This window comes from Alligator mississippiensis, chromosome 1, assembly GCF_030867095.1.
Source record: "Alligator mississippiensis isolate rAllMis1 chromosome 1, rAllMis1, whole genome shotgun sequence".
In the NCBI taxonomy this organism is placed as follows: Eukaryota; Metazoa; Chordata; order Crocodylia; family Alligatoridae; genus Alligator; species Alligator mississippiensis.
Window position 1 is genome coordinate 390,091,030 of NC_081824.1, and position 26,315 is coordinate 390,117,344.

Genomic DNA, 26,315 nt, shown 5'->3' on the forward strand with positions numbered 1-26,315 from the left:
CCTTCCGGTTCCGGAGGACGCTGGAACGAGCCGCGCCGCGAGCCAGGCTGGTGTCCCGCTCGCTTGGCCTGGCGAGTGAGATGCTGACCTCGCGGACGTTCCTGCAGCGCACGCGCGCGGGGGCTGTGCGCAAGGTGGTGCGCGAGCACTACCTGCGCGACGACATTGCTTGCGGCGCGGCTGCCTGCTCGGTCTGCGTGCCGCCGCCGCCCGGCGCCACCTGCCTAGAGCCCGAGCCCGGCGCCGCCAGCAGCCTCTGCCCCGCGCCGCACTACCTAGTGCCCGACACCAACCTCCTGCTGCACCAGGTACCCCTCCCCGCAACCCCGCTCTTCCTCCCCGGGGCGGCGCGGTGAGGGCCTCGTCTTGACCCGCCCCATCCTGTCCTTTCCCCCACCGCAGATCGACATCGTGGAAGATGCGGCGATCCGCAGCGTGGTGCTGCTGCAGACTGTGCTGCAGGAGGTGCGCGCCCGCAGCGCCCCGGTCTACAAGCGCCTGCGCGACCTTATGGCCAGCCCCGACAAGCACTTCTACTCCTTCACCAACGAGCATCACCGGTGAGGCTGGTCCGGGCTACCCCGTGTCGCTTGTGCAGGCAATAGTTGGTACCGTTTTTGCCACTGGATTGGGTTCCTTGACTGTTGATAGGTCCTTCAATCTGGGCCCTGCATGGAAACCTCACCCTGTGGTTTTTTGTTTTTTTTTCTTGTTTGCAATGCCGACAGAACCTCTTTCTCCTACATCTCTGCCCCAAAATGGATATATTTTTTATATTGCCTTCACATGACACAGAATCTTGTCTGGAGGGCTGTGAAGCTGTGCTGGGGCAAAGGTGCTGGAGCCCCGGCAGGCAGCAGTGGTGGTAGGGCTTCTCCTCACACTTCTGGAAACTTGGCAGTGGAGATGGGGAGGGGGCTGCCAGATTTTAGCCCCACTGTGGGGTGGGGAGCTGCCAAATTTCAGCCCCTGCTGCTGATTTGGAGGACACAGGGCCCATATCCCAGGATTATGTGGCCCAGGCTGATCTGTGCAGGGCCTAGTGGGGTTTCGGGGACTGATCCCAGCACCTGGGGGTCAAACCAAGGCCACACAGGGTATGGTGGAAGGGTGAGGGCTGTGTGGGGCCCAGTCTGTGTGCACAGGGCCCTAGGGATTGGGCACAGTGCAATAGTTTGTGTCAGGAGGCCCGATGCCAGCACAGAAGGCTTAGCCGTAGCAGGCAGGGTAAACTGCAAGATTAAAGGAGCCAGTGCACAGCGTATTTCCTGTGTGAATTCCATTTGTCCCTACTTGTACCTGTATATAGGGACCTACTTCATTTGCTTGTAGGAGACAAGCAGAGAGGCCACAGTGGACCCACTATGGGCATGTTGAGCCCCAGCTCAAATCTGGGATCGTGCCCTGTATGCAAAGGCCAATAAAGATACCAGGGGTGAAAGTATAAAGAAGATTTATTGCTAGCAATAAAAGGTGCAAGTGGAATAATTTCACATAACAAGCACACAGATTTCTAATTCTAAGCATCTTTTATACAGGGGTTTTGGACCTTCATAAGCATCCTTGTTTGCTAATTGGTTATAAAGGAGTGACGCAAGGAGTTCTTTACTGAGCATGTCTCTATACCTGTGTTTTAGCTATGTATCTCATTTACATACATGTATGTTTCATTAGCATACTTTTTCCCCACCTAGGGGCATGATTTTTAGTATTTTAATGAGCTCTTTGACCCAGTACTCTGATTCTGCTTTTAGATAAAGGAGGCTTGAAAACAAGACTGTCTCCTCCTTATCATTGCAGATGGGCATTCGTCACATAACATTCACTTTTGCTTGGGCTTTGCGTAGTAGTTTCTAGGTCACTCCTTACAGGCATGCTGGAATGGATGGCAGTATGGGGCTTGATCCCAGCATGTGGGGCTCCAGGGATTGATCCAGGGTCCAGCTTGTGGGGGTCAAAACAAGGCTATCCAGGGCCTGGTCTTGATGTGCTGAAATGCATGGGGCCTGATTGCAGTGTGCGGGCCCCCAAGCCCTGATCCCAGCATGCAGGGACCAGCCAAGGCTGCGCAGAGCCTGATCCAGGCATACAGGGCAATGTGGGTCTGCACCTGGAACACATGGTCCAATCTGGCCCATGGACCAGCTCCATAGTACTTATTTGGCTTCAGAGGCAAAAGATCAAGCACCCCTGCATTACTAAAAGAGCAGGTGTAGTTTCATCAGGTGAAAACTGCTTAAAAGATGCATAAGGCTAAAAGTCAAATGCTTTTGGAGTCTCTCAAATACATTTGTCCTTTGATAAATGAGGTCTCTGCAGAATGACATTTTCCAAACAGAAAAGATTGGTTTTGAACATGGAACTTCCAGCTTTATTATTTTCTAACTTGCTACCTGAATTGTTTTTTTTTGGCAGTTGATTGGTCCTTCAGTCTGGACCCATGACATGGAAACCTCACCTGGTGTTTTTCTGCATTATCAATGTGCACGTTTGTTATGCCACCTGAAACTTATTTTCCTACATCTCTGCCCCAAAACTGATATTTTGCATTGCCACTACAAATGACACAAAATATCTGAATTTCTAAAGCATTAGAAGCATGAACTAAAAATCAGTTTCTTTATTTTTCTTTCATGCATAGTATAGTGTTTTCCAGTATAATCCATTTACATGCAAACTGGGTAATTCACTTAACTGGATAATTTACCTAACTGCATAATACAGTGCTTGGTCCCATTTTTTTGGCCTGTTGCTTATATTGTAGCCATTGTCAGCTCTTTGCATGTTGATCAAGTGCAGAGTCTTGATTCTATGAGGGTTTTTTTTTAATTTCCTTGCTCAGCATGACATTTGGTAGTGCCTACATGGGAGTAGACAAAAGATGTAATGACTTCACTGGAGTGGCACCTTCCATGATAACTGCCAAAACCTTAAAGCTGCCCCCACCCCACTCCTTGTTGGCTTCTCTCTCTCTGCAGCTGCTGGGACCCTTAACTCCTCCCCCTGCTCCCCACCCTCCAGTTTGCCCAGGGCCCTGAAGGAGCTTGCTATACCTCTGTACTAAATAATTAGTACATTTTGCTTCTATGAGTATTAGACTCACTTTACACCTCACTAAAATGTTTACAAATATTATGTGAGGTTTGTAAAGCATCTTGCTATCCTTCTGGATAAAAGGTAGCACAAAATGTAAATGACTTATTTTTCTCAGTTACTGAGGTCCAGGTCCAAAGCCTGCTGAAATCAGACCCATTGATTTTTAATAGCTTCCTGCTCCTGCTCAGGCCCCAAAAAGCTAATTTCTTTGCAAAGCTAGTTAATTTAATAATAGCACAAAGTGTTGAATCCCTTGGGTTGTTTTTATATCCCATTTAGAATAATATTTAATACTGTTTCAGTTTGCTTTTACTCAGCATAATTATTTAAGCTACCTTACTCATGTTTTTAAGAAAAAATAATGCAAGTGCCTGTAAATATTATGGGATGCTGTATGGATTGTTTTGTATTCTGGTAGCCTGTAGGCAGAGATGAACTGAGAATAATAATATTATACCTTTAAGAAGTGTAGCACATAAATTGAATGAACAAATATATATATCAGGCACCAGATCACGAGAGTGGCAGTGGTTCTTTTCTCAAAACTCGGCCTCTTTCATTGTGATAAACTTTCTCTTTTGGGAGGAAGTATTATTACCATTCTGCAGGTTGAAAACTGGGGAAATACATTTTTATATTTTAAATGCCTCTTTCAAGGGCACGCAGAAAATCTGATTGGACTAGGACTTTAAGTTAAACTTTAGAGAAGGAATACATTAGAGAAGAAAGGAGGCGGGAGCCAAGGCTGATGTCTTCCTGGACTTTAGGAAGGCCTTCAACACAGTTTTGCACCCTATCCTCATTGAGAAGCTAGCAGACTGTGGAGTGGACGCCTACACTGTCAGGTGGGTGGCCATCTGGTTTAGGGACCGCACCCAGAGAGCTGTGGTGGATGGTTCCTTCTTGGCCTGGAGGGAGGTAGGCAGTAGGGTCCTGCAGGGTTTGGTCCTCAGACCAATATTATTTAATATCTTCATCAGCGATTTGGACGAGGGCATGGAGAGCACCCTCTCCAAGTTCGCTGATGATACCAAGTTATGGGGCAAAGTTAGTACACCGGAGGGCAAGGAGCAGATTCAGGCCGACCTGGACAGGTTGGATCAATGGGCAGAGAGAAATAGGATGCAATTTAATAAAGATAAATGTAAGGTACTCCACCTGGGAAGGAGGAACCCTCAGCACACCTATAGGTTAGGGAGTATTCTCAGCAGCTCGGAGGGAGAGAGGGATCTTGGAGTCATAATTGACTCCAAGATGAACATGAGCCGGCAGTGTAACGAGGCCATCAACAAGGCCAATCGCACCTTGTTGTGCATTAGCAGGTGCATGACTAATAGATCAAAGGAGGTAATGCTCCCCCCTCTATGCGGCACTGGTCAGGCTTCAGTTGGAGATGCTGTGTCCAGTTTTGGGCGTCACACTTCAAGAGGGACGTGGGGAATCTCGAGAAGGTCCAGAGGAGGGCCACTCGCGTGATTAGTGGCCTTCATGATAGACCCTGCGGGGGGAGGTTGAGAGAGCTGAATCTCTTCAGCCTTCACAAGAGACGGCTGAGGGGAGATCTTGTGGCTGCCTATAAATTTATTAGGGGAGGTCAACGGGGAATAGGGGAAGTGCTGTTCGCTAAGGCGCCCCAGGGAGTGACTAGGAATAACGGGTGTAAACTAGTTGAGAGTGGATTTAGGTTAGATATTAGGAAGAAATTTTTCACAGTAAGGGTGGCCAGGATCTGGAATGGGCTTCCAAGAGAGGTGGTGCTATCACCTAGCTTGGAGGTCTTCAAGAAGAGGCTAGATAGTCACCTGGCTGGGGTCATCTAACCTCAGTCCTCTTTCCTGCCAGGGGCAGGGGGTCGTACATGATGATCAATTGTGGTCCCTTCCGACTTTACATTCTATGAATCTATTACCCTAACCACAAGACTACCCTTCTCACGAGCACCTTCTCTGAAGTTTTTTCCACTTCTTCCTAAAGCAAACAAGTTTAGTGTTTCTAATCTTTTTGAAAAGTTATGTCAGTGTTCTCAATAAGATTAATTTTCATAATTTCTGAGCTTTACAATATTCCTGCAGTGTAGGTTTGTTTTTGTTTTTTAAATGAGGTGCCTAAAGCACTGAATACAGTGTACAGCAAAAGAGTGTCAATTTCTGCCATGCTAAATAATTTATTCATTTTATTTACTAACTGTGCTGCAGCGGTCAGTCTTCACTGAGCCTCTCACAAATACATAAATCTCTGTAAGGAAGGTTATAACTAATTTGGACTCGGGCTGTGCAGAACACCTGCATTTCATTTCAGTTTTGAATTTGGCATTTCGGAGGGACAGTGTTTTGTTTTGGTGTTTTGTAGGGCTGTCTAAAATGGCTGTGTTTTGTTTCGTTTTGTTTTGGATTCAGCATTTCGGAGGGACAGTGATTTGTTTTGGTGTTTCAAATCACTGTTCTGTTTCGTTTTGGCCAAAACTTTTTTGGAGCTGTTTTGGAATTGTGATGGTGTTTCAGCTATAGACTATAATGGGGAATTGCAGAACTGTCTATAACTTTGTCATTTCTTGCCTGATTTGGATGAAAGTTGCAAGGATGGCAACTCAATTCTGAGGCCATGAAGCCTGCCAACTTTCAAGGAGGTAGATGCAGGGGTTTCTGGGAAACTGCACCTCAAACTGTTCAAAGCAAAGCTAGTATCACTTGCTGGCAGCGGCAGCATGCTGTTATCCCACATGCAGATCCGGGGGCCTGCTCCCCCCAGGAGGAGTCTGCCACAGCCCTGCAACCCTCCCGGGGGGTGCAGGCCCCCAGATCTGCATACAGGATGACAGCAGGCTGCCATCTGGGGCCAGTGCCAGCACTGGGTTGTTCCCAGCGCTTGGCCAGTGTGCGGAGCTTTAAAAAAAAAAACCCCCAAAAATCCTGCACTCACCGGCTCTGGCAGTGGCAACTGGGGCCTCTGGGCACCTGTGGCAGAACACCCCCACGCAGTATAGGGCAGCAGGGATCACCCCCACGCCACGTGGCATCCACACCATCATGTGGGTGCAGCATGCCTTGGCAGGGTGCTGCATGCTGCCTGGGAGCTGGGGCAGATCCACCTGTCAGCCAGAGCTCTTGATTCGATTCCCCAGCTCTCTGATCATTCCCCTAGCTCTGCCCAGGGAGCACGAACCCCAGATCTGCCTGTGGGGTTTCAGCAGGCTGCTGCTGGCAGCTGGGGAAATAGCCTAGAGCTGCCGCCATCACCAGCTGGCAGTGGCAGCCTGCTGTCATCCCACATAATTTGGGGGCTGTGCTCGCTGGGAAGAGCTGGGGGAAAGATTGAGGAGCAGGGGAATCAAACCGGAAACTGGGGGAATGTTCAGGGACCTGAACATTTCCCCAGCACTGGGATTGGAAGGGACCTTGGGGACAGATCGTTGTCACTGGCCACCAGCTACAGATGTCAGTATCGGAGCAGTCCCTCCTCCCCCTCCCTGTATCCCTGCAAGTTCGCCTCTGAAACATCCGAAACATTTTGGAAAATTTCTGAAATGTTTCAGATGGCCCGTTTTGTTTCAGAGCCTTGCGTTTCATTTCGGATTTGGTGTTTCGACCCTCGAAATGTCCGAATCCAAAATGAAACGGCGGCTGAAATTTCACACAGCCCTAATTTGGACTTACGCTCAGAAGTAAATTCCAGTCCTATTTCTGGAGTTTAGTATGTTGTATGCATCTATGCTAATTATCTGCAGTTATGTCGCTCAGTTAACTAGATTCATGAAATTCATCTGAAGTTCCTTAGTATCCATCTTAATTTTCAGTGGCAAGACTGTTGGAATTGTTATTGTCTTCCTCCAATTTCAAAATTGTTAGGTATGTTATAGATAGTAGTAACAATGTGATTCATGAGGCGTCACACTCTTCAACTTGTTCTACTCTTTTTTCTTTTTTTATGTAGTGACAAGGCTTTGGAAATTTTTATTCTTATTTTACAGAGAAACGTATATAGAACAAGAGCAAGGAGAAAGTTCTAATGACCGCAATGATAGAGCCATCAGAGTAGCAGTAAAATGGTACAACGAACATCTAAAGAAAATGAATACAGAGGAGAAGATACAAGTTATCTTTCTAACAAATGACAGAAAAAATAAAGAGAAGGCTCTAGAAGAAGGGATAACTGCTTATACATGTAAGCTCAATTATATCAAGTGTTTGAATTGTTCCTGACATGTAAAAATTTTACTGATGTCTTTATAATTACGTATCTTTATGTGCGTTCTTATAGGTGAAGAGTATGTTAAGAGCCTGATAGCTAATCCTGATCTCGTAGATCGTCTTGCTTGTATATCTGATGCAGGGGTATGTTGTTGTCTCTTCTTTTCTCTAAGAGCTTACAACGTAAAAGGTTTGGAGTATGATTATGTTGCACTTAAGTGCAGGAACTACTAGTGCCAGTTTAAAAACTGAGGGACCTGATTTATCTTACGATGATGTGATCATAGGGTTTGCACAAGGTGTGCCATTGCTGCTTGTCCCCAGGGAAACGCACATTCCTGCTCATCTGGACATGCGCATAGTTTGTATCTTTGGTATACAGCTGCTGGCACATAGGAACTCCCAGTATGAGGTGGTTCCAGCTGCCTTTTTTTTATGCATCCGTTTGAGGCACTAATGTAGTTCATAATAGTATCCAACATGTTGTGAATTTGGATTGCTATGTCAGCAAATGGTTGTGTCTGGCTTTTGGACTAGAATTTGGTAGCCTGAATTTGGGGTTGATAAGCTCAGATTTACAATAACTGATTTCATTGAGCCAACAACTAATTGAATTTTTTATCAACAGAATGAAATTGAAAATGCAAGAGTAATTTTTCCAGAGCATCTTCCCCTTAGTAAGCTACAGCAAGGCATAAAATCTGGCACTTACCTTCAAGGAACTTTCAGAGCCAGTAGAGAGAATTATCTTGAAGCTACAGTATGGGTTCATGGAGATGCTGAAGAGAACAAAGAAGTAAGTTTTTCATTTTCATATCATGTTTTGAAATGTGCTTAAATCCTCCTTAGCTTTGAGGATTTACATAGATGAGCCACATGACCCCACTGTGTTCTGAAATGTTGCCATACTTGCTAGTCTTCCTTCACATCAGGATGGCTCATTCCTACACCCTCAGTAAGGTATCTTTAAACTGCAGCTAGCTTTCCTGGACTCCTTTTTCCCTCAGACTGGCCTCCCAGAGGATCTTGTCCATCAGTCCCCTGAGTGAGTTGGTCTGTTTTCCTTTAGTCCAGGGTCCTTACTCTGTTATTCTCCTTCCTTCCTTTTCTCAGGATCCTAAACTCAGTCATCTCGTAGTCACTGCTGCCCAAATTTGCATCCACTCCTACATTCCCCACCAGTTTTTCCCTGTTTGTGAGCAGCAGGTCAAGAAGAGCACAGACCTTAGTATGTCTCCAACACTTGCACCAGGAAGTTGTCCCCAGCACTCTTCTAAAAACTTCCTGGATTACAGTGCACTGCTGTGTTGCTGTCCCAGCAGGTGTCAAGGTGATTGTAGTTACCCATGAGAACCAGGGCCTGTGATCTGGAAACTTCTGCTAGCTGTTTGAAGCTTGGCCGGTGGTCTATAGAACACGCCCACCACAGCATCACCCATGCTGCTCTTGCCTCTGACTCTAACCTGGAGACTTTCAACAGGCCTGTCTCTAGTTTCATACTGGAGCTCTAAACGATTATACAACTCTTTTATATGAAGTGGAACTAATGTTGATTACCCCATTGTCATTAAGTCAGGTTTTTCCTCACTTATGTTAACTGTCATCAACAACTGTTGTTGTAGTTCACCTGTGTAAGACAAGGAGCTATGCATGAAGTACTCTTATGGATATGTGCAGAATATTTGCCGTCTTCTTCAAATCATTTTGACTACATTGAAAGCCATATAATTCACGTGATTTGCACTTAAAGTATGTAGAAGACACTCAAGCCCTCAGCAGGAGGCTAAAAATTAATAATGAATCTTTTCATACAAACCTCTAGGCCTGAAGGGAGAATCCTAGAAAACTGAAAGGCATGTTGGATGAAAGAAAAGTAATAATTATTGTCACTATGAGTTATTACTCATTTGGATCAGAGAGATCCTTTTCTATCGTCTGTTTACTGTATGTGCTGTGCCTGATACCAGGGAGCTTTGATACTGCTTGCAGGAGGACTTCTAACGGTTGTCTGCAACACTTCGTGACTTAACATTCAAGGCATCGTTAGATTTTTATTTTACTTTATTTTTTTCAGATAATTATACAAGGACTTAAACATTTAAACCGAGCCGTTCATGAAGATATTGTTGCTGTGGAGTTGTTGGCAAAAAGTGATTGGGTAGCACTATCCTCAGTGGTTTTGCAAGATGAGGGCCAAAATGAAGAAGATACTGAAAAAGAAGAGGAAAAGGAAAACATGGTATGAAAAATCGAGATTATATTTCTCATTTTGTTCTTTGTATGTTCTTGTTTTTGGTGCATTTGAAATAAAATTTGTTTTCAGACAGTACTAAAGTTGTGTCCAGTAGAACCAGTTTCATGCTTCACACAAGGGTGAATTTTTATGTAAATGAAACTCAGTTTTCAGCCAGTCCTAGTGTTCAGAATCGTGAAGACCTTTGACCATTAGAAACTCGCTTTCTTCTTTGTATATTCCTAATCAAATTTTTCATAAAAGCTTTCTTCAAATTTACATAGATCCTTTGGTTTACCAGGCCACTTCTTTTTCTTTTCTTGTGTGTGTATGTATGAAAAGAAAAAGAAGTTTATTTATGTAAAGTGCATGTGTGTGTATAGATAATATAAAAGTCTACAACCTATACAAGTCTATAGATCAGTATTTGCTTAAAAAGAGCAAAGGCTAACATTGTGGCAAACAATAATCTTTTAACGCAGTGGTACTCAGACTTTTTGGACTTGAGGCACTCTTCTATAAGTTTTGTGAATTGACTCGCCCAGTTTCAAGGGTGTTTCTGCGCACACCCCTGCTTCACAGTTTGTTTGGTTTTTGTTTGTTTTTTTTCTTTGCATCCTGTTTGTGTCATCTTTAAATTTTAGGGTGAAAACTTGTTTTGATCCACAAGAAAATTGTGTCTCACTAGCCAGACATTTAAGAGGTATAAAGGATGTGGAGTGGGAGAAGACCTAGTTCTGTTTATGATGTCATAGTAGAGTTTGACCATTACACAGACTGATAAAGTTGTTCAACTCTGAAGGTTCAGTTAGACTGCATATTGTAGTTATACATATCAGGATCGTGAATTCAAATATAATTTCATGTTTTTAAACATCAGCTCAAAACTTCCATAAATAAGAACATGTCAAGACCAACAGGAAGAGTAGTTGGTATTATAAAAAGAAACTGGAGACCACTTTGTGGCATGCTTTCCAAATCACAGATAAAAGAGGTAAGCAGATCTTTTGTTTGTTGTCAGTGTACTTTTTTGCTAAAAATATATATATATAGTTATTCCTTTTCCTCCTTTCCGTGCCTACAGGCAAGACGGCATCTATTTACACCAGCCGATCGCAGAATCCCTCGAATTCGAATAGAAACTAGACAAGCTTCCACATTAGAAGGACAAAGAATTATTGTTGCTATTGACGGTTGGCCTAGAAATTCCAGGTATCCTAATGTGAGTTTAAAATACAAAATTATTTTTTTTTCTGTTATGTATCCACTTGATTTTTATAAAATAATAGTTTTAATTTGGGGCTGTACTAATAATAGTATTATGGTAGATAATTTACAATAAATAATAAGAGTTTCACATACTTTAGCAGTGATAACTCAGGAAGTTACTTTTTTTTTTGTTTTGTTTTGTTTTTTAAGTCATAATATTTTGTAAAGGAACTGAAACAAGACTTTTCAGTCGTGGGTGCTTTTTAAAAGGGAAGAGGTGGACATTCCCAACTGCTACTAACCTATTACTCCCAAGTGAAAGTTTTTTGGTCCTAAATTATTTTTGGATTGAGATGCTTCGTTTAGGTATATGATGTTCCTCTAAGTTTCTGTACCAATCGGACTGAATTTTGAGGGTAGGAATCAGAATTTTGTAGCAAAAGTATTAAAGTCGCTGTTGAAAGATTACCATTGCTGCATAAAGAATACAGTGGACTTTTAAAGGAGGAAACATGTCAGCTCCAATTTAAGAGTGGGGTCAAATTTCTTTAAATGGAAGGGTAATGTCAGTGTGATGTTGTAGCCATGATAGTCCAGGAATTACGTGAGAATTTTTAGGATGATAGTCTTTATTGGACCAACTGTGTGGTTGGGGTAGAGTTAGATAAAATAATATAAAACATTCTTCTTCAGGTCTGAGCAGTTAAAGCAGTCGCAGCCTATTAAACACTTGTAAAGGGGGAGAAGAGGGCAGGGAAGGGGAATTCCCTGGGGTAGCAGACAAACAATAGAAGAAAAGAAGCTGATTAGTGGGTGGTCAATAAATATCAAAAGTGAGGAAGGTCATTCTGACTTTTCAGGTGTGGAAGGAATTGTCTTTCAGATTGCATGTTTTTGATCAGGAAGGGGAAACAGTTCTTGGGAAATATGTAGATCACAGATGGTGTACCAATGGACCTCCAAGCTAAGAGAGCCGAGGGGAGAATGACACTCTGTATATTGGGTAACTGTTTAATAGTCTACAGTGCTATTATCTCAAGTGTTTGTTTTTGTTTCGTTTTTTTGAACAACCGTATCTCAAGATATTCAGTAAGCTACATGCCTATATTGTTTCTTAGGGTCATTTTGTAAAGAACTTGGGAACTGCTGGGGATAAAGAGACTGAGACAGAAGTTCTGTTGCTTGAACATGATGTGCCCCATCAACCTTTCTCTCAGGCTGTTCTTAATTTCCTACCAAAAATGCCATGGAGCATTACAGAAAAGGTAAATTTAAAATTGTTTTTAAATGAATACAGTGACTATTGCAAGTTTCACCTTCAAAACCAAACTAAACTGTTTTGCTCTTGGACATCCCTGTGCAGCAGAAACTGGGAAGAGCAACTTTTCTCAAATCTGCATGTTCGTGGCATGAGGTTTTCAAAGTGTTATGTACCTGTGTGAAGTCTCTGAAAGCAGATTAAGTGAAGAGCAATTAACTTCGTAGTTAACAAAACTTGAGTAGATTTTTGTGATGGCTTAAATATAGGGAAATTACCCTTGTAAAGTACAGTAACTATTTGTAATCGTTAAGGAACTTTACAACCTAGCCTCTGTGATCTTGTATACACATACTACATGCATTTAATTTTTAATTCGTCTAAACTTTGAAACTTGACTGGATCAGGTTCATTGGCGCTGAGTGTCAGAACACGGATTTCAGTTCTGAATTTCTTAGTTACTGATCCTTTGCTTGAACTATGCTGATTCTGAATAAATGGAAAAACGTGTGGCTTTTTTCCTATTTATTAATGACATACAAATACTTTATACATCTGTCTATCTTGTGTATCCATTATGCTGCTTTAATATGGAGAAGGATAAATGTATTTTGTGCTTCTAAATCACTTGGGTACTTTACTTTTTCCAAATTACTATTTTGTTTTTAATATGTTTGAAAACAACTCATTTTAAATCTCAGGATATGAGCTATAGAGAAGACTTAAGGCATCTGTGTGTCTGTAGCGTGGATCCGCCAAGCTGTACTGATATTGATGATGCATTACATTGTAGAGCACTGGAAAATGGAAATCTTGAGGTACTTTGTTTCTTTACTTTTATATCTTATATATGCATGTGTTTCCTTTTTCTCAAATAATGTTGGTGTTAACTACCTTTTATGAAGTTTCATTTTGCAAACCTCCCGTCAGAGTTGGGAATTGAACCCTAGTATTCCTAGTCTATCCTGTGCCCTCACTATTTGGGTAGAAGGAAATGTTATAGCGTTATGATGATCAGGTACTATTTTCATTATACACAGGTAAAATAAGATCTTTTATAGAACAGGTTCTCAAACTGTGGTCTGCAGACCACCACTGGTCCATGAGCTCCATTCAGGTGGTCCGCAGAAAGGTTTGTGGAACAATCAAGAATATCTGTACTTGGCCCTGCACTTGATTTATTTTAAGTTTTATTAGTTTGTTTTGTGTGTATAGTTCACATTTCTTTAATACTAACTAGGGGTGCACCGATAAAGATTTTCGTGACCAATACTGGTGGCCGATTTATTAATCAGCCATGTTGGCCAATACCGATCTGATAGCTGATTTACCAAAATGCCACCTGGCAGCTTGGAGAGCAGCCTCCTGCCTGTAAGTCTGTGAGGGAGAAGCGGGGGGGGACAGATTGAGGCCCCCACGGTGAGTGAGGGAAAGAAGCCGGGGCAGGCAATGCCTAGCCAGGATGGTGACTGTGACCCTGCGGATGGCTCATCCAGGGAAGGTGGGGAGGGGCGGTTCCCCATCGCTGCACGCACTGCCCTGGCTGGGTAGCCTCTGCCCCTGCTCCTGCCTTACTTCGCTCCCTTCCCCACCCCTTTCCCCCACAGACTTAGCAGCAGGACACTGCTTTCCAAGCTGCTGGGCTGCATTCCTGGCTGCATGCATGCTGCATCTGTGCGTAAATGTCATTTATCAGTGACATTAGTGGCTACACTGGCCAAAAAAAGCCAATTGCCAGTGAAGTTAATTTTTGATAATGTGAACTGATATATGATCGATATATTGGTGCACCTCATACTAACAGCATATGTTAAAAGGCTTCAACCCTGCATCCGGAACCATTCAGGTAGAAGTCATTGGCATTCCACTTAGCCTTAATGATCACCTGGGTAGATCCTGTTGTAGAGCCAGAGTTGTCCTGTAGGTACACACACAGGTTTTTATGTTATCTGAAAACTGCGCGTCTGTCGGGTAGCACTTACTTTTCTATTAGCTAGTAAATGCTGGTACCTGTTTGCATGGGGTGAGGTGCTTGTGTGTTAAACAAATGAATGTGGAAACATTAATTGAAATTTAACGCTAAGACTGACAAATCAAACCTAAATTTCTAGAAACTGGAAAAAAATAAAAGACTTTAATCTAAAGGTGTATAGATCTTTTTGTGGGGGGATTAAAATTTGATAAAAATCACTTGTTTCTACCTCCTACCTCTGTTTTAATTTTAGTAGTTTTTATTTTAAATTATCTGATTATCATAATACTAGAGAGCGCCAACATTAGAGGGCAAGAAAGCAAAGGAAAAGCAAACAAACTGCAGCCTGGGTTGGAGACATGGAAGAGAGGTGTGGAGGGTGGTGGGGTGCTACAGACAAGAGTTACCATGCTGATAAAAGTTAAGTGCCCATAAAGAAAATAGTTTCATGTCCACATTTTACGATACCCTCATTTCCAAATTAATTTAATTTTCCTTGTTCATGTGACATTAGCCGCTGTAGAGATGAAATGGTAAAGAGAGATGTGAACCTCAGGATCTTTTATATTGAAAACCATTGCTCCCTCATAAACTGTGTGTTTTGTTTCCCTTCCAGGTTGGTGTGCATATTGCAGATGTCAGCCATTTTATTCAACCAGGAAATGCTTTAGATCAAGAGTCAGCAAAAAGAGGAACAACAGTGTATCTGTGTGAAAAAGTAATTATTCTTTTCATTGAGATTTTTGGTTTACATGGGAGGTACATTTTCCATGCATTTTAATTCTTTGGGATGGAAATGCATCTCCAGTCTTAATAAAATGGAGACCTTTTGCTTACATTTAAGTTTTCATAATATGTTACCAAAAGAAGCATTTATTGTATCAGAAGGCTGCCAGCCATCATGGCAGGATTGTTTTAAAGGGCAGCTTTAAGTGTAGTAGGAAGCATATTAACTTTAGAAATCTGTTATAAGGTTAATACCCATCTTAACTCAAAGTTGGGATATAGCGCATCTGTGTCTGAAATTGGGATATTAGTTGTGTCTAATTGGCAGGTAACTTGAAAAGAGAGGACCAGGGACATATTTCCTTAACTTACTGGTCATGAGTCAGGAAAAGAAAAGCTGACAGCAATTTGTAGTGACAGAAGCACAACTGGACACGAGAACAGGGTCCTAAAAGAAGTACAATAGTGTAGCACTTGTGCGTAACATGACTGTCAAGGCTGGGTGGTCAAAATGTAATCTATTAAACTTTCATCTTTCCTTGCTGGCTGCCAAATCTTTTGGAGTCTACAGAGACTTGAGCATCACACAGACACATTTATCTATTTTGGTTCAATTTATTTTGGTCCTTATTACATAGTATTTCTTGTGGACCATCATTGTTCAAGACTAACAACTAGAGAATGTATATTCTGTATATCTTGTCATAAGGCAGTAAGTTTTCTCTGAAGCTCTGTAGTTTGTTCTGTTTTGTTTTTTTCTGTCTTCAAAACCTGGAAAATGGTTCATTTTTCATGAAACAATCAATGGAAGAACTACTTAATGAAACCTTAGCAGTTCTATTTTCATGCTATTAAATACTTGAGTATCGTGTGGAGAAAAATATACATGTGTGTATTAGTAAACAAACTTTCCTCCCTTATTTTACAGAGGATTGATATGGTTCCAGAGTTGCTTAGTTCCAACTTATGTTCACTGAGATCTAATGTGGACAGGTATTTGTACATTCTTTATATTGGCTGCTTTACCAAATGTTGTCCTTTTTGTATTTTTTCTCATAGATTGTCTAACATCTTTTCCCTTTTTTCTCTTTTTGTTTTTTTAAGACTTGCATTTTCATGTATATGGGAAATGAACCACAGAGCTGAAATTTTAAAAACCAGATTTACAAAAAGCGCTATTAATTCCAAGGTTGGTTATGTGCATTCAGTTCAAATATAATTTTATTGCTGTGAAAATAAGCATCAAAGTTGTACTAGAGACTGAACTTTTCAAACATTGGCTCAACAAATAAAAAAAAAAAATGTGTTCTTTCCTATTACTTTATTTCTCTCTTTTTTTTTTTTTCAAGCTTCTGTTTTTTAAATGAGTAAAATGATTTTTTGAATTGATTTATATAAGGCCTTTTAAAAGCACCAAAGGTCTAGACTAAATGAATTCAGTTGTGGACAATAAATGTTAAAGCTGATGCATGCTTTGGTTTGATATTGTAGCATTTGGATGACATAAGTATTATAAGCTTGCTTTTTCACATCCACAACTCCAGCTAGAGTTAGTGAAAGCTGCTAGTTGTCAGCATCTTTGAAAATCAGACCCTACATACATAACAATTGTTATTTTTTATTTGTAGGTTTCAATGTAATTACTAATTATTGCATAGCTCGTTATGCAGGTCTTCCATTTGTTAGTGGTCCCCTGATGATAGTGAAATGTATTTAGGTTTTGAGTGCAATTCAGCATGGGTTCATTGTCTCTTTGTGGTGGTTTTCAGGAGATTTTTGACAATGAACCATACCGTATGTTTCCAGAAGACATAAAAACTCAGTCCACTACTCCAATACTTATTTTATATGTGGCATTGTCAAATTGTTTTTTTTTTTTTCCCCAAGGCTTCTCTTACATATGCTGAAGCACAGATGCGAATTGATTCAACAAGCATGAATGATGATATCACTGTTAGCTTACGTGGGCTAAATAAATTAGCAAAGATTTTGAAGAAGAGAAGAATAGATAATGGGTAAATTGTTTTATTTTCTGTGTGTACATGTCCTTAGTCTTATGATCAGGAGAGATCATCTGTCTACGAGTACTGAGTTTCAAGGAAGAGTGCCAGGTTGTCATTTTGAAATAATACAAACTATAAAACAGAATGTTAATTCACCCAATAATTTTATTTTTTTTTAACTTTGTCTGCTTAAGATAGCTATTTAAAAAAGAGATTTGTATGTGAATTTCTTCTTTTATATGTGGAAATTGGGATATCTCACTTTAAGTGTTGCATGGACAATAGGTCTTATGAAAAGTTATCCACTGTAAATATGCAACTGACCCCTTTACAAAGTTGAATATTGTTATTACGTTTTACTTTCACTTAAGCAAAGCCACTTTGGAAGGCTCAATGTTTTAAGCATCTGTTTTTGAGATAAGGAAATGTCAATATGCTTCTTAAAGGCAAGAAAAGAAAACCTAGAACATTGAAGCCATTAGGAAACTTGAAATATATGATTCCTGGCAGTTTTGATAAATATCATATTAAGCACCTCAACATACAGGAAGCATATGAAGAAGGATTGTAGTTCCACCTTTCATCTAATAATAGTGATGCATTTCAAATAGATATATGTTAATTTTTCTTTATCCTTGAAAGAGGATGCAGAAATGTAGATCCATTCCAGTCATAATAAAAAGTACAATAATAGATATACAATAGTGTTTTTGTACTTGAGACATGCAAAGCAAATTCCTGTGACTTGACAGTAAGAATAAAATTACAGTTATATGGCAGTTATTGAAAAATCAGATCTTGCAACTGAAGTATATAAACTAACCCTTCCAGTTTTATTTATCCTTTACAGGGCCTTGACACTTTCCTCACCTGAAGTCCGTTTCCATATGGACAGTGAAACTCATGATCCTATTGATTTGCAGACTAAGGAGCTAAAGTATGTATTGTGCATTTTGGTAGAAGTGCCAAGTTCACTTAATAGTCTGGGCAGTCGATTCTGTGAAATTTGATTGCTCTAGAAAATGGGATGAGCTTAAACCACACTTTAAAAACAATTAAATGCCTAAAGTTAATGTTGCAGCAGACTTAACACTTCCCTCTTCCTGCCATTCTGCTATGGTGCTGCATAACCATCGATAAGGGCTCAGTTCACCAGTTCAGTCAGAGGTAGCCTCAGACCCAACTCAGGAAGAACTAGCTTGCTGCATTCGTGGGTCCCCTTCCCAAAGGCCTTGAGTTCATGGAATTAGAAAGACGACATCTGTTAGCTTTGTCCCCATGATGAGGAGAAAAAAGTACCTTTGGAAGGAGGACAGAGAGCCTTAGCTGGGGCATTAGATCAGTCTCTGTGGGGAGCAGTAGATACAGCCTGGATGAGGAATACAAGGATCAGGGAAAAATACAAAACTTACATGCACAGAGGCACAATAATGTTGAAGGGTTTTATAGAATGTGTGCGATGATAATACTGAAGCCTTCTAGAAAGTGAGGCATTAAGCTCATCTATTGAGCCAGCTTCTTGGTTATCCCACTTAACTTTTGAGTCAAAATATCCCCTGAGTCCTTCTCAGCTTTATTTTGCATACTTGTACTCGTATGTGATATTCTTCTGTTAGCGTGCTTTTAGTTTTAGGACAGTAATATTAACCAACTTATGATAATGTAGGAAGTCTCATCGAGAAATATTGTTTGTATTAAGTCCTAAATAAGCAATGCTATTTTGACTTCATAGATTCATAAAAAAAAAATGCATTTTAAAATTAAATCCTACATTTTAACTCTAAAATAAAATTGTTTATTCTTTTGCTTTATTCACTCCCTCGTCTTTGGGCTTCTGTAAATAGTTAGGTTCATGTTTATAGCTTCTTTAAATTTGCTGTTTGATGTTGATTATTGCTACATCATAGTAGTTCTACTAATCTCTGTTGTGTAATTGTATTATAGATAATGAAAAGGCATCTTTTATATTAATATATATTTAAGCCAATCCGAAATATAATAATGCTTACAAAATTACAAAATGTCTCTTGACAGAGAAACAAATTCCATGATTGAAGAGTTTATGTTGCTTGCCAATATCTCCGTAGCGCAGAAAATTTATGAAGAGTTCTCAGAATGTGCTTTGCTCCGAAAACACCCAGCTCCTCCTCCTTCAAATTATGACATCCTTGTAAAGGCAGCAGAATCCAAGGCAAGTTTGTAATACAAGGGAATAAAATAATTCTAATTAAAAGGCTTTGTTATTTTACTAATTACACTTTTATCTCTTGTAGCCCTCTTAAATTTGCAAAGTATATGTAAAATACTTTGCATTTCTGTCTTGAAAGACCATTTCTTGTATCTTGGGCCTACTTGTCTACTGCAGTAGGTAGTCTAATTTCAAAAGAATTAGCAATCTGTTACCAAAGACCTATGTTCGGATAAGGGAAATAGTTTAATCTTTTAGTCTTGCATTTTCATTCCTTGTAAACTGTAGGTATAGTATAGCCTTTCTTGTCACAGGTCACTCTTTAAGGGAACAATTTTTGCTTACATTAATAGTGTACTTGGAATATGTTTCACAAACAGTTTCAGGAAGAGTTCATAGATCTGTTGACAACCTACAGCCTATGGGATAAATTTAACCCATGGAGCCATTGAATCTGACCCCTGTGGACATGGGCTTTGGGGGCATTCAGCAGGAAGATGCAGTGACAAGTCCTAGCCCCCACCCATCTCTGACCCAGAAGGTTGCCGCTGGGTTAATATGTACTGAAAGAAATTTTGCTGTTGGAGTCAAGTAATAAAAGGTAGTTGTTCAAATCAACTAAGGTGCAAATTAATGCCAGAATTGCTGCCTTAAAATTACTTGCATGTGTGTCCATATTTGTATATTCTCTTTCTCATGTATGTTTAAGTATATATATATATATATATTCATATATATATATATATATATATATATTCATATATATGAAAAATGCAGTTAATTCAGAAGAGAAGTATAGACTGAAATTAGGAGGTCTTACCTGAACAATTGAATTTTGCCTTCTGTTAAAGGGAGCCTCCCTGTCTTAGGTTCTTATAGGGTTTATCAGAGATCGGTGGTCAAGTTCTTTGTAAGACTGATATTCCATTGGGCTGTTAGTACTTCAGGGATGACTTACAGATGTACAGAATCATCATAGAAAAATAGCTGATCTCATGATTTTCTCCCAGCTCTATTTCAGCCCCTTGTTCAAGACAGGAGCATCCTTGTCTAAACCATCCCTGCCAAGCATTTAACTTGCATTTAGAATCTTCATCTTCAGAAGTTTCTACAAGTTGTTTAGGAAGTGTGTTCCAGTGCTTAACCACCTTCATAGTGAAAAGGTTCTTCCTAATGCTTAAACTAAATTTCTCATGGTACAGATCAAGATTTATTTTGTCTGTCTAGTATGAATAGAGAATAATTAATCGCCATCCTGTTTACAACAACCCATTTTGTATTTGAAGACGCTTCTAAAATCTACCTTCTATCATCTCTTTTCTAGACTAAATTGCCCTAGTTCTTCCAGCTGTTCCTGGTATGTCATCCTTTCTAGACTACTTATTATTTTTGTTGCTTTCTGAATTTCTTTTTTTTTTTTCACATCCTTCTTGAGGTCCAGTGCTTAAAACTGAATCCAGTACTCTGGGTTTGACCTAAGTAGTGATAGAATGATTTGCAGGGATCCTAGTTTTCTCTGATTTAAAAAAAAAAAAAAATTCCCAATTTTCAGATTAAAAAAAGCTATATCTATAGTGGCATTTCATTTTAATCATAGAAAAATGTGGATTTGAGGTTAATATATTCCAGTATGGTATTGGCTTTTTTGTCTCTGTAGGACACTTTTGACTCATTTGGTTGGCAGTTCACTATAACCTCCAACTCCTTTTCTGTAGTACTACAGTCTAGCCAGTTGTTTGCCAGTTTGTATTTGATTGTTCCATTGTAAGTGCAGTACTTTGTGCTTATCCTTATTGGCTTTGATCCAATTAAGTTTGGAACCATTTCTCCAATTTCACCAAGGTGATTTTGAATTGTAATTCTGTCCTTTGAGGTGTCTGCTACCTCACCTAGCCTAGTGTCATCTGCAAATTAACTGTGTATGCACTCAGTCCCATCTCCTGAGTTATTAATGAAGGTATTTGAATTGTACAACACAGGACAGATGCCTCGGAAATCCTCCTTGATACCTGTTCCTGACTAGAATTACCAGTGATCTACAAGGTCCCTTCCAGCCCCTAGCAACCTATGAATCTATGGCCACTCTGAACACAATGATACAAGCAGTTGTACATCCGTCCTAGAGTAGTTTCATCTACACTGTATTTCCTTAACTTCTAATAATTTCATGGGGAACCAGTATTCAAAGCCTTGGCTGAAGTCAAGGCTCTCATCCACTGCTTCCCTCCCACCCTCAAAGACTGTCACCTTGTCAAAGAAGGAAATTAGGTTGGTTAAGTATAACTTCCTTTTGCTAAGTCATGGGATAATATGCATGGTATGGTCTGAAGTGCTAAGATGATGCAGCTATGTGCTTACATAATATACAACATTATTTTAAGGATTTGGCAGCAGTAATCTGTTTTTTCTATTTTAACAGAATTTGGAAATTAAGACAGATTCAGCAAAGGCTCTAGCTGACTCTCTGGACAAAGCTGAAACTCCTGATTTTCCATATCTAAATACACTATTGCGAATCTTGGCCACTCGCTGCATGATGCAAGCAGTCTATTTTTGTTCTGGAATGGACAATGATTTTCATCACTATGGTCTAGCATCACCTATTTATACACACTTTACTTCACCAATCAGGAGGTACTTGACCTTATGAAAGTTTTCAAAAGAAAAAAGTGGTATATCAATTAAAACTGATTATCTATCATCTTGTTTTCAGTTTTAAAACAATACTATGTGATAACTAATTAAGCTATAGTTCTTTTGGTTTGTACTGCATGCAAACATAATAGTTTAATAAAACCTGAGGCCTGGTCAAGATCTTTAAAATAAATAGCTTAAATGCAGGGATATTGGTTGTAGCCATGTTGGTCTAAAGGCATAGGCAGACAAAACTCTTGGGGCAGAGGTGATATCTTTTATTAGAGCAACTAAATAATTGCCAAAAAAAAGTTATCTTATGTGCATTCAGTTATAGAATTCAGAAATGTGCAAGAAATGAGTTTTTTCTGATACAAGGGTAATCCTTTTTAATCCCTGCAGGTATGCTGATATAATAGTACACCGACTGTTGGCTGTGGCAATAGGGGCAGATAGTACTTATCCAGAACTCACAGATAAACATAAGCTAGCAGACCTGTGTAAAAATCTCAATTATCGGCATAAAATGGCTCAGTATGCACAAAGAGCATCAGTTGCATTCCATACACAGGTAAGTAGTTTTCAGATTAGGGCATTTTCCTTTTTCAAACTGTAGGAGAGACTTGGATATCAGTAGGGAATATATTGATGGGATGTATAGGGTAATAACGAGAACACTTGGTATGAAATATTTAAGGAATAATTAAGGCTACAATAATATTCTCTTTGCAGGGTGTGGGGATTTGGGTATTGCAGCTTTGGTTCTGAAGAGCATATATTCAAGATAATAGATGAGAGGCCTTCAACAATTCTATTACATTTTTCCTGTTTTTAGAAATACTGTAAATGCTGCCATGTACAATGTTGATTCTTGTTAAAAAGCTACCTAATTGATCTTGTATTTTAATATGTTGAATATAGCCTGGAATTATGATTCAAATCGCTGCTGAATAGCAAAAAAAAAAAAAAGTTAAATTGTTATTCGATACTATAATTACATTTGATCATTTTAATATGAATGTGTTTTACTTGTGACTGTTGAATAACTGTCTTCATATCAAGCCATTACATTTTTTGTTTTAAGCAATACTTTTTAACATTTTCTTTCCTTCTCACAATCTCTCTCTGTTCCAGTTGTTCTTCAAAAGCAAAGGAGTGGTGAATGAGGAGGCATACATTTTATTTGTAAGAAAGAATGCAATTGTTGTTTTAATTCCCAAGTTTGGTTTGGAAGGAACAGTCTTCTTTGAAGAAAAAGATAAACCAAAACCAAGTCTCAATTATAATCCAGAGGTATGTTACAGTGGGGTGGTTTTGGATTTTGATTCAGTAATTTGGCACAATGACTTTCATATTTGTGTAGTTGTTGGATACAGGGGATATTGTAGGGGTTTTTTATAGTTTGTAAGCTAAGCTGTAGAAAAAACAATTTGCTTTCATGCTTGGAAGTTTAGATATAAAAGATTCTGAAAATGGCTGCATTTCACTAACTGTTACTGAAGATATCTATATCTCTATATAAAAAAGTACTGCAAAACGTACAGTTTTTGATTAATACTGGAATACTTTGTATAGGTTACAATATCCTTTTCTAACTGGTATTTTTAAAGTATGTTTTTTTTAAACTACAGAAACATTTTGTCTTGCTCTGTGTAGCTGTTTTAATATTAAGAACTTCAAGCGCTGTCTGCTGTAAGCTAGGAAAAGATACAATTGATGAAAATAAATAATGGCTGGGGATTAGCTACAAAAGTTGAATACTTGTATACAAAATGCCATGTTTAAAAAACTTTGGAATTTTAGATACCATCTCTTACTGTGGAAGATACAACATTTTATACATTTGACAAAGTTAAAGTGAACATCGTGTTAGATGCTTCCAATATCCAACACCAGAAAATCCGTATGGCACTGATAGAACCTAAGGTAAGAAAAACCAGCTTCACAATTCACAACACTGTATTACCATGTAGTAATCTTAAATCTTATTATAATGAACTTAATATTGGCTTTAAAAACAGTATTTATTTCAGTAGCAGAGAACAGTGATTCTCAAGTCACATCTACTTTGGTAAAAACAGTGTAACTTCATTGACAGTATTTAAAAAAAGAAAAATCTTATGGGGCTTCTGTAAGCTTCAGAACTCTTTAAAATGAATATCACTGAGTAAAGATTTTCTAAAATAAAATTCACTAGTGGAATTTCCGCAGATGGGGATGATTTATAGATATGGCTGAAATGTTTAGCTTCAGTTTATAAATCTTAGAATCTTGTAGAATTTAGCACCTCTGACAGATGTCAAATGTGTTTTAAGGTTAGGAGAATCCATCTAAAAATATTTGAATCTCTTCTCTGATCAGGACAAGTGCTACATAAATGTGTTAATGTAGAATTCTGTAAAGCACAATCTAGTATAGGAATAGCAGTTCCTTTTTGTTTCTGTATATGTGCAGCTATTTTTATATAGAACCAGCAAATTGCCCGTCAAGACTGACTGACTGACAGGGGTCGGGGGCAGAGGCCTGTGTCTGCCCACCCCTTCACCCCCCCCCGCTGCTTCAGGGCTGGGCCCGCTCTGCCTCACAGAGCATGGAATTGTTAGTTCCCCCCAGCCACAGCTTCCTTGGCCCTACGTGAGCTTTGCTGCCCCACTCCCAGGGGTGGGAAGCAGGAGGAAAAAGCTGAAGAAATAAAAGAGCATGTAGGTTGTGTGTGTCTGTGCAGACACATGCATGCACACTCGCTGACAGTATTTAAACTGCCAATGTGTGTGGATTATTAAATAAATATTTAATAATAAATGTTATATATTTACTATATTTAATATATTTTATTTCATAAAGTAATACTATGTTGTAAGAATTAAAACACTTTGTGGATGATAGCAAACTGGAGGAAGTCTTGCAAGTGCTTTGGAGGGCAGAATCAAAATCCAAAAGGAATTTGACATCGACCAAATAAATTTGAATATAGATGAATGCAAAGTGCTAGACTTAAGGAGAAATCAAATGCAAATACACAAAGTAGGGATTACCTGGAAATGAAAAAGTATGACAGAAAAGGGACTGAGCGATGATCAAGCAGTTGATGCTGTTGAAAATTGAGGCAGATGACATTCATGATGTGTAATAACAGGTATACCAGTAAAACATAAGAGGCAACTTTTTGCTGTACTTGGCTATAGTACGTGACTTTTCAAGAACAGTTAAGGGAGTGAGTGTGTTTAATCTACGAAAGAGAGGTGGGACATAAGTCGTTCTCTGTCTCTCTCTCTTTCACTGCATAAATACAGTCTTTATAACGCATTCAGTTGTTTTCTGTGGCCATTATGGAAGGACAAGAAAGAATTGGATAAATGTGCTGCAAAGATGATTTAGGTTGGATATTAGGAAAAGCATTCTAATTGTTAAGTAGCGTTTTTCTCCACCCTAGGGAGATGGTGGAATCTCCTTCTGGACACTTAAAGAACAGGCTAGAAAACTTCTTATAAACCACCTAAGTTTATGTGTGTTTACCTTATTGCAGGGAGATGAACTAAACCATCTCTTGAAGATTTCTTCTGATTCTACATTTCTGAGATTTACATTGATTTAGAAAAGACTTGGATCTGTTTTCAGACATATTATATTATTCTCCTATTTAAACTACAATACAAGACTTTGAATGTCCATTAGGTTCAGCACTATTCTTTGTTCTTACTTTAAATGTGTTTTTCCACTTATTCTCTTTTATTTCCAGTTTTCCAGTATTATCATTATAACAGTGATATTTACATAGTAATTTTGACATATTCTGAATACCTGTGATCAGATGGTGTTCTTGTAGTGGTATCTGTATGTAGTTTTATCTAAATCTGATAAAGCCAACTCCTCTCAAATTATTTTTCTCTTTGAGAAGACCGCAAATTAAGTCTTTTAACTCTGTTTTATGTGGCAGATACTAGGAAGTGGTGTTCCAGATCAGACAACACTGAAGGAGAAAGCTAGTGATGAACCAGAGAAGAAGAAGAAAAAGCTGAAGAAATAGCTGCATTTTAGCAGCTAATTAGTACAACTATTTTCTTGTACTTTGTGTCTGAGGAGGAAATTGTAAATGCTGAGAAACATCATACAATTTTAAAACCTTCTTTTAGGTATCCATTTGTAATTTTTTAATATTTGCATTTTTATTTAAACATGCAAGTATACTTGTAAAAGTTTTTAAACCAAATACATCAATGTTTTCATCTGGCAGGTGAAAATAAATACTTGTACAAAGTGAAGGAACATTCTTTTTAGTAGTTCATTTTGTAACAACAATGGGAAATCAAAGGGCAGAAATTTTCAGGATGAATGTAATTTACTGTACAAAAAAAATCTGAGTCTTTTCTTAATCTATATGCCAAATTTTGCAAGGTGTTAATACAATTGTTTACAGGAGGAGCCTGATTCATTGCTTCAGTGAATGCTTAATTCCATTTAAAGTTGAAGTTTCAACAAGGACTGGGAGAGCCCTAGCTCAGAGTATGCTGCAGATTGCTCGTTAAATTATCATCTGGGGTGTGTGTTCAGATTCTTTCAGACAATAGGTATTTGAACTCTATTTCAAGTGAGTGATTTAATCATCAGTATACTGGATTAAAAGAGGCTGCTGCCTCTCTTTCCTGAGATTGTTTTGTTTGAGTAAATGAGAGAAACAGGAATAATTTGTCTGTGAATCCCAGTGTGCCAGCATTGTCAAGGTGTGTAGGTGGTTCTGTTCATGCCCAGCATTAGCATTTAGGCACCCAGGGACTTCAGTTTCTGTGGAGATTTAAGCAGCATCTGAGA

The 26,315-nt window shown here is 39.3% G+C and overlaps 1 protein-coding gene across 2 annotated transcripts; it reads left to right on the top strand.

Annotated features, from left to right (window-relative positions):
• The first annotated feature begins 6 nt into the window (after nt 1-6).
• Nucleotides 7-25,768, top strand: DIS3 (DIS3 homolog, exosome endoribonuclease and 3'-5' exoribonuclease). 2 transcript variants are annotated; one of them, XM_006278352.4, is made up of 21 exons: nt 7-308; nt 403-560; nt 7,064-7,257; nt 7,354-7,427; nt 7,912-8,079; nt 9,358-9,522; nt 10,397-10,510; nt 10,601-10,738; nt 11,844-11,990; nt 12,685-12,801; nt 14,572-14,673; nt 15,610-15,674; nt 15,786-15,870; nt 16,569-16,696; nt 17,535-17,621; nt 18,719-18,875; nt 21,292-21,506; nt 21,909-22,077; nt 22,641-22,799; nt 23,310-23,432; nt 25,444-25,768. In XM_006278352.4, exons 1-21 carry the CDS (start codon nt 81-83, stop codon nt 25,531-25,533), a joined length of 2,883 nt encoding a protein of 960 aa, XP_006278414.1. In that variant the 5' UTR covers nt 7-80; the 3' UTR covers nt 25,534-25,768. The 2 variants fall into 2 exon arrangements, with proteins under 2 accessions (XP_006278414.1, XP_059577399.1); XM_059721416.1 differs by lacking the exon at nt 10,397-10,510.
• The last annotated feature ends 547 nt before the right edge of the window (nt 25,769-26,315 follow it).